At 27.2% G+C, this 8,545-nt stretch overlaps 1 protein-coding gene across 1 annotated transcript; it reads right to left on the reverse strand.

Moving 5' to 3' along the window:
- Nucleotides 1-190: 190 nt before the first annotated feature.
- LOC137819501 (GDSL esterase/lipase At4g01130-like) lies at nucleotides 191-3,056 on the reverse strand. The gene is made up of 5 exons (XM_068623375.1): nucleotides 2,693-3,056; nucleotides 2,366-2,575; nucleotides 2,084-2,274; nucleotides 893-1,166; nucleotides 191-680 (listed from the first exon to the last, which is right to left on the reverse strand). The coding sequence occupies exons 1-5, from the start codon at nucleotides 3,009-3,011 to the stop codon at nucleotides 436-438; spliced, it is 1,239 nt and encodes a 412-aa protein (XP_068479476.1). The 5' UTR covers nucleotides 3,012-3,056; the 3' UTR covers nucleotides 191-435.
- Between the last annotated feature and the right edge of the window lie 5,489 nt (nucleotides 3,057-8,545).

Raw genomic sequence — 8,545 nt, forward strand, 5'->3', positions numbered from 1 at the left:
CTTTGATTTCATGTTCTGTTTGTACACGAAGTACCAGAGTTTTTGTGGCTTGATTTTTGTCTCACACCCTTTAGTTTTTCTTAAATTAATGAAAGTGACAATCATTAAAATTTAAGAAAATTTTATTGGAACTCAAATCAAAGCACTACAACACACTCATAACAACCTTTCAAGGAAGATAAATCAACTCTGGAAGCAAATTATCTTCTGCATAACATGAAGCAGGATAGTTCATATCACATACCATATACAACCAAAGTCCAACCTTTATATCATAATATGTTTTTTTCTCCAAACAACAATAAGTACCATGTTTTTGTTTGAACAGCTTCAAACAAGGATGAAAATCGAAACATTATTTAACAACTTGATAGTTGACTGTTTCAAAATAGTTAAATAGGTAAACAAGAAAGACCTTTACTTGCAAGCACTGGATCAACCAATAGGTTGTAGATCACAACGTTCATGGAGAGGGAAAGGGGGGTCAAAAAGAGAACCATTTAGAATAGCATGTGCAACAATCTTGTTTGCTGCTTCTGTGAAATGGATTCCATCCCAACTCACATATTCTTGGGGCTCAGCACAAGCACTTGCTAGCACATTACCACACAAAATTTTGGGATGAAAGTTGTGGTCACCCCCTCCATACCCACAACATGTTTTGGTAGCATACTTAAATCCTGTTCAAAGAAAACAAACATGAACCATTAACCAACTTTACACATGTTAAATCAGAATGGTTGGTGTATAATTGCAGCATATACAACTTGGTAATGAAATTAATTTTATGCATAAGCAACCATGATCATCATGTATAAGTAATTTCAACCATTCAAAATCAGCAGTTAGGATTACACATATAAACATGCAAAGGGAATGTGTTTGTTTGTACCATAAAGTGTGGGATGGTGAAAGAGCTCCAACAAAGCAGAGTGAGTGTCTACATGGATGAGGGAAACATCTGCTAATCTTTCTCTGGTTTGGCTCAATGTCCACTTCAACAATTTGTTATAGTAATTTACAACATTCTGGTAAGAAATCATGCATCCAAACTCATCAAAGTCAAAAGAACTAGCATGAGGAAGCTCCACCAAATATCCTGGATAGCATCCCACAGGACCAAGATTGAATACCATAAATGTGCGTGCCCCTAATGCATATAGCTCCTAAAAACATAATTTTTTTTTAGTACAACAAATTTATACAAAATGTTACATAATACAGAGGGTGTGTGTGCTGTAAAATATTGATAAGATAAAAGAAATTGAAAGAGAAATTAATGCAAAAAAATGTTATATGAATTTATTATATATACACACCCGAGTAATCTCTTCCAAGAAAAAATCAACTTTGAAAAGGCAATCAACTGATATTATGTTGTAGAATTCAAAAAACTAAAATTCTATGTTATTATCTAACTTGGAAGTTATCCTCCAACAAAAGAGAAAAAAAAATAGTTTTACGTTTACTATGTTTTTAAGTCCTTAAAATTGAGGAGTAAATAATTTTTGGTTGAATTATGTTTTTAATTCTTAAAACAAACAAAAAATATGATTTTGGTCCTCCAAATTTAAAATAGTTTATTCTAGTTTTTCAAATTAAAAAATGCGATTTTTATCTTATATAATAAATTTGAGAGACTAAAATAGTTTTTAAAAATCCTTTCAATTATTTAAATTTAATATTTTGAGATTAAAACCATATTTTAGTAAATGTGAGAGATTTTTTTTTTAATTTGAAAACCTAAAACTATATTCACTGTAAAATTTAAATATCAAAGACATAAATAAGTCCTAATTATGTTATATATCTAAAACTCTCTTTTTTTACACTGAATTCCTTTATATTCAAGCAAATGAGATTATTTTCTACTATGTAAGAAAATATTTTATAAGAAAAGTTTGTAGAGCTTAAGAAAACTTACCATTGACTTTTAGGGGTGGAAGGAGTATAATTGTTTAAGAAAGCTTTTTCTTAAGGATTGTGACATGAAATATATAATTTGCCAACAAGGTTGAATGAACATAACTCGAAAATGTTCCAAAAAATGACTGCATAACATGCAGAATATATATACTCAAACCTTGATAGCATCATTAATTTGTGAAACAATTTGAGGAAAGCTGTCCCTCACTCCATCAATACTACCAGTGGCTGCTATTTTGGAAGTGAGATCATTTTGGCCAATATAGAACATGTAAATAGCCTTTTTGAATATATCTGGTGAAGAAGGAATTTTAGTTCCTGAGGAACGACCAGATGATGATATAGTTCCTGTGGGGTGCATGAAAAGGAAGACTTATAGGTGAGTGCATTATTATTAGATAAAACAAATGTAAATTTGTAGTGACATTTTTCTGTGTACCTGTTTGATGAAGTTCATCAACTCTGGCTTTGAATTGCTTTATCTGACTGAGTTGAATGGAAAGGGAAAATGGACTGAGTCCACTGAGAAAGAAGGAAGCAATGGGGGGAATCACAGTGGAGGCTGAAGATGCAAAGTTAGCTCCATGACTATAGTCTGATCCAATAGACTCAAGATATGGACTCAAATGTGCAAGTCCAAGACCCTCAGCTGCATGTTCAATATCAAATATTAATCAATAGAATAAGGTAAAAACACTACATGACACATTCATTTCATTACAAATTTTTACAGTGCAAAATAGTGTTATAACAATTGGTTCATTACCAAGAAAATCAAGAATGAGCCTTCCATCAGAAGCACGACCAACTGGTTTTTTGAAATAAGTCATTCCATAGGGACCAGGCTGTGCAGGAAAAGCTGTATGAAACCCACCCGTATCCGAATTTGAATCCCCAAAATTGAAGATTGCCTCAAACTCACACACACAATAACTTGAATCAACCAAAGAAAATGCCACCATGCAAATTACTAAGATTTTTGAAAATCTGCATAAACTGTTGGATACCTTAAGGGTACCCATTTTGCTTATTTTTTCACTTTGACAAAGTTCTTCCACTGATAAAGGTAGCAAAGGGAGAGCCATATTATAGGAACTGCATGCTTCTCAAGATATAGCCAAACACTGAATAGGTTATTACAAAAGTTGACTAGTTAACAAACCTATGAATGATGAGCTTTGCTAAAACGCATATAAAGGGCTAAAAGCTTCCAACATATAAATTCATATGATTCTAGTAATAACTCATTTTTTTACTAAGAACTCTAAAGTTGTTACAAAATCTAATTCTGCTAAAAGGAGCTTAAGGATAATGACATTTATAAAAATATAGCATTATAGGGTCAATTCCTTTCTGTGTATTCGAAGCTAAATTATTCAATTAAGTAAACTAATGTTAACTATTTAACAAACACTAATGGTGATTTTTGAGATATTACTGCATACATACATATAGCAACACTTCAACCTATTTCTCTTCTCAAAAAGTGAAAGTGATCACTGTTATTTATTACTATTACTATTAAAAAAGTGAATTTTAAATTTAACTAAAGTAAAACTGATCTATAAGATATTTGCATTCATTTATACAATATAAAAAATATTTATATATAATAATTGTGGAATCTCTAATAATTAATGAGTGTATTATGGAATGGAATGTAATATATGTTTTGTCCAATGATATAATTAAAAGGAGTACAATTAACACTACAAGAAAATTATAAAATAAAAACTAATTTTAGAGACAAAAAATAATTAGTTGTTATAGTAATTAAATTAGAGATTATTTTAAAAACTAAAAAAATGGTTTCTAAATTAGTTTCTATTATTGTTAAATAGTTTCTAAATTGGTATCTAACTAGTTACCAAAATTTTAACTATCAATTATTTAGATTCTAAATTTAGTAGCAAAAACTTTGGTTGCTAATTAGATACAAATTTAGAAACCATTTAGCAATAATAGAAACTAATTTAAAAACAAAATTTCTTTGTAGTCTCTAAAATGGTTTATAATTTAATCATTATAGCAACTAATTACTTTTTATCTTTAAAATTAATTTTTATTTCATGATTATGTTGTAGCATATACACATTTAAAAATCATTTAGGTTAGAGATGAAACCAAGAGCATTTGAACTCACTCTTTGTATCTATTCTTGGTTAAAGTGGTTTTCCAATTGCTTGGTGAAAAATATAAATCATTTGTTTTGACGTAATTAAATTTATATTTGGAGTTATGATATGATACGTTTGTTTGGTAGAAATAGGAGTTGACAAAAGTAGTTTCATCTACTTACTACCATGAATAGATGGGCCGAGCTGGCCCAAAGGAAAACCTCCTTTAGTGAGACTGCCTTTTTTCAACTCAAACGTAAGGAAAACATAGTTTGTCCATTTCATGGAGGTTTGTACATGGAGAATTGGGCCAACTTCCTCTCCATAATCTAATTTAATAAAAAAGCATTAATGTTTTAAAATTGAATATTATTTTAGTCTATCAAATTAAAAAAAAATACTCTCTAACTTTCAAAAATATTTTTTACCAATAACATCTATATATTCATTGTGAAGATAACTAACATTTACAATAATGACATAAAAAAAAAAAAAATTGGCTAAAATTTTTTAGTCCCTAAATGTAAAATTTGAGGTCTTTTATTTTTTAAATAATTTATTTTTATTTTTAAAGTTAACGTTGCTGAAAATTTACTAACTGTTTGATTTAAATTATTTTCACGACATACAAATTTATTTATTTTTATCAATAATCTTTAGTTTCAGTTTTTAGTAAGTATTTGTATTAAATATAAGAGAACAAATTTATGTTTATTATAATGTACTTGATTAATGTAAAATTATTTTTCAAATATTTTTTCACTCTTCTCTTTCTAACAAGAATCTACAAAAGAGTTACTTTGATCGATTCTCCTTACAATAATGCCTGATCGGTAAAAATTACGTTCTGTGAACACAAATTATTTTTTTATTCTAATTGTTCATTCGCTATCTTCATTGAATAAAAAAATGAGCTCCAAGAACTATCACAACTCAAGTGAGAAACGTCCACCTTATTATTTAACACACAAAAATGCAACCTAGAATAAATATAAATATAAATGAGTTAGGTTAAAAAAAAGTCAAATTTAATTTAGACCTAAAATTTAGTAGTATTATTTTATTGAGTTTGTGAGCGTCATCGTAAAATCAGCCTTAAAATTAGGGAGAATAATTTTTATAAAAATATTTTAAAGTCATTACCCATTATTGAAACTAGGAAAAATATGTGTATTTGCATTTTTTTTTACTCAACTTTTATGATAGAAATTTAATATACATATAAAAATAATTTTATATACATACATAAATAATTGCATGAGTCGAAATTGAAAAACAAAAAATAATATGTAAAAGAGAAAACATGTGATTGGAAATTAAAGTTATAAATTAAAGTTATTTTATCTTATATGTGAGATTTGGAATGAAAACGTATGAGAGTATATTTTCTCTTCTCTTATTATTCTCTTAAAATAAGAAATTAAAGAATGGAGATGAGAGTATGTTCTATTTTCTTATTGTTGCCTTAAAATAAGAAATTAAGAAAAGTACATTAATATTAATTCAAAAATTAAAAATAATTTTATTTTTTAAAGAAATGATAAAATATTTTATACAATTATATAACTATAGATTACTTATTTATTGATTGGAGTGATCAAATTATATTAATGTTTATACAGTAAATGAGATGATAGAATAACAATAATGCTACTACACTATGCTCCTACCACATTCATTCATTATTCATGAAAAAAAACACAAGGGTAAAATGGTCCATTAAAAAAGTGGGTTGGGCCCCACCGTGTGTAGGTAGTGAAGAAAGCGGCATGTGAATGCGGGGACACGTCATTTTGTCGGTAGCGAGAAAGGAAGACATTGGAAGAGAAAAGCAAAACACGTCACAACGCAAATCCACCGCAAAAATCGCATCCTCCACAGAAAATCAACGGCCAGCGTTTCTATCTGACGTGTTCCCTTTAATGCACGCGTCACACCCCACTAGGCCCACTCACATGCAATGCAGCCATCATTTCTTGTTTTATATTATTACAATTAAAATAATATCATTTTAATTTCTCACTTCTTTTAATTCTTAATTTCACTTTTCTCATTTCAAAATTAAAAAAATCTATTTGTTAAAGTTAATTGTTTTTTAGCTCAGTAGAATTAATTGAGCCATAATTAATGTCATGTTAACTTTACAAAGTAGGGCGTCATATTTTGATTTTTTATTAATGTTAATTGTCATATAAATTATCTTCTTTTATTTTTTATGACATTTTTTTTTTTAGATATAGTCATGAAATGTCAATTAGACGTATATGAGTTGGTCAGTGTTAATATCTTCAATTTCGAATTTTAATGTGCACAATTTGATTAAAACCATATATTTTAAAAACTGGAAAGCTAAACTGTCTTTGTTTTTTTTTTAAAAATAAAAATAAATAAATATATATATATATATTGTTCAAATAAATAGAGAAAATACATTTTAGTTTTACTTAATTAAAATCAACTCTTTTATGTTTTATTTTTATTTAATTCAAATTAATTCTCTTACTTCAAATCACACCTACACATGACTATTGTCTTAGGGTTGAAAGTTGAGTTAAGCAAGAGAAATACCATTACGATGCGATAATTTTGAGTTTATCTTCAATAATGAATAAGAGAATTAATTTTTTAACTGTACTTTCTTTTTTTTTAGATTTTGTATCCTTGTTAGAATTTTACCTTTTATGTTTTAATTATAATAATAACTATATTAATTTTCTAATTAAATTTATTTATTTTTTATTATCATAAGATATATGAATATATAGGTATAGGAATGGAGGTATTTTCATAGTTGTAAGATTTAGGAAATAGTTTTACAGTATAAATAATATAATTAAAATAATATTTAAATATTTTACTATTAATGTTAAAAGTGTATATAAATAAAAATAAGTTATTTAAGTTTTATTTTAAAATAATCATATTTTTGGAAAAGTTTTCTTTTCTCTCCTTTGCATTCTTCTTAGATTTCTAATCCCATTATTTGTCATATTGATCATTGGAGGTTACTTTTGGACTTCTAGTGGTGAGTTGAGTAAAATTGTTCAATCAAATTTTTTATCATAGTAAGTTTAATTCTTCTCATTTTTCTTTTGAGTCAGTTTTTAGTTTTCGTGTTTACCTAGATTGATGCTCTTTACATATGGTACTTGAGATTTCAGAATTAGTCTCTATTAGTTCAGAGTTCTAATGGTATGTTTTTATCATTGATAAGGACTTTATGGTTCATGTTAGAATATTTTTGTTATCTTTAATCAAGTAAGGGAAGTTAGTTTTTAACTTCAATAGAATCCTATATTAGAATATCTAGATGTGAAGATGATGTAGTCACAAGTTTCAAAATGCTCTTGCAAGGTTTGTTGTTGAGTGAATTATAATGGTTTGATTGAGATTGATTGTGAAAGTATAGAGATAGTAGATTTTGAGAATTTGGTAATTTGTATGATGACCATGACGTTGAAGAAATTATTGAATGTGATTGAATTGTGTTATGAATTATTTGAAGTTCAAACAATAATAAATGTTGGTTGTTTGAAATGGAATTTGAATGAATCTTCTTTAGAAATCTTGAATATATATATATATATATATATATATTTGAGTAAGGTAATCTACATGTTTTATAAAAATACAAATTTGCTTTTTGAGTTTGGGTGAAATTTAGTTAACAAGAAAAATTTACCTTACTTTTGGATCCATTTTTGTTCAAGTGAAAATGGAGTAAAATTTTTTGACCTATTCTCAAATCTATTTTTGCTAGACGAAAATATTTTTGTCCAAAAAATTAGTAATAGATGGACGATGAATAAGAATTATTCAAAATAAATGTATCCAATATTTTTCAAAATATCATAATATTATAAAATTGAGCATTTTATTATTACCCGTGCAAATATATACTATTTGTATTCACATATGGTGATGGATCAAATACATGATTATTTTAGTTATAACATCTATAAAATATAAAGATTAACTAATAAAAATCATATTAGAAATTTAAAACTTAGATGTGTTAAAATAGATATCAAAATTATTTTGTCATTATTTATAATTACACAACCAATAACAAGTTACAAATAAGTCTATCAATAGCACAATCAACTCCAATAATGACCCCTAGGAAGTTAACCTAACAACTTCATGACGACACATAATAAGCCCTTACAGGATAGTTTACAATTAGTAAGGTAGTTTCATGCATGTACATAATTAATATTCATGTAAGAACTAAATTACCAACTTCATCAAATTAATTTAAAAGTTAGTGAAACTTGGATATTCCTTTCATAAATGGTTTCAATACTCAATACACACTACTTCAATTGAGTTCATATATTTAGTTATATTTTAGAAATCTATTAAGCAAAATTTAATAAATTGGTACACATTTTTTCCATATCTTATTTGTTGAGCAATTTTTCATAATTACTTTTCTTGTGTTACTGAAATGATTTCAGTGAGTGAAACCTCGATATTCCTACGTGTTTTTCTCTTCTCTT

The sequence above is a fragment of the Phaseolus vulgaris genome, chromosome 10, assembly GCF_000499845.2.
Source record: "Phaseolus vulgaris cultivar G19833 chromosome 10, P. vulgaris v2.0, whole genome shotgun sequence".
Taxonomy (NCBI): domain Eukaryota; kingdom Viridiplantae; phylum Streptophyta; class Magnoliopsida; order Fabales; family Fabaceae; genus Phaseolus; species Phaseolus vulgaris.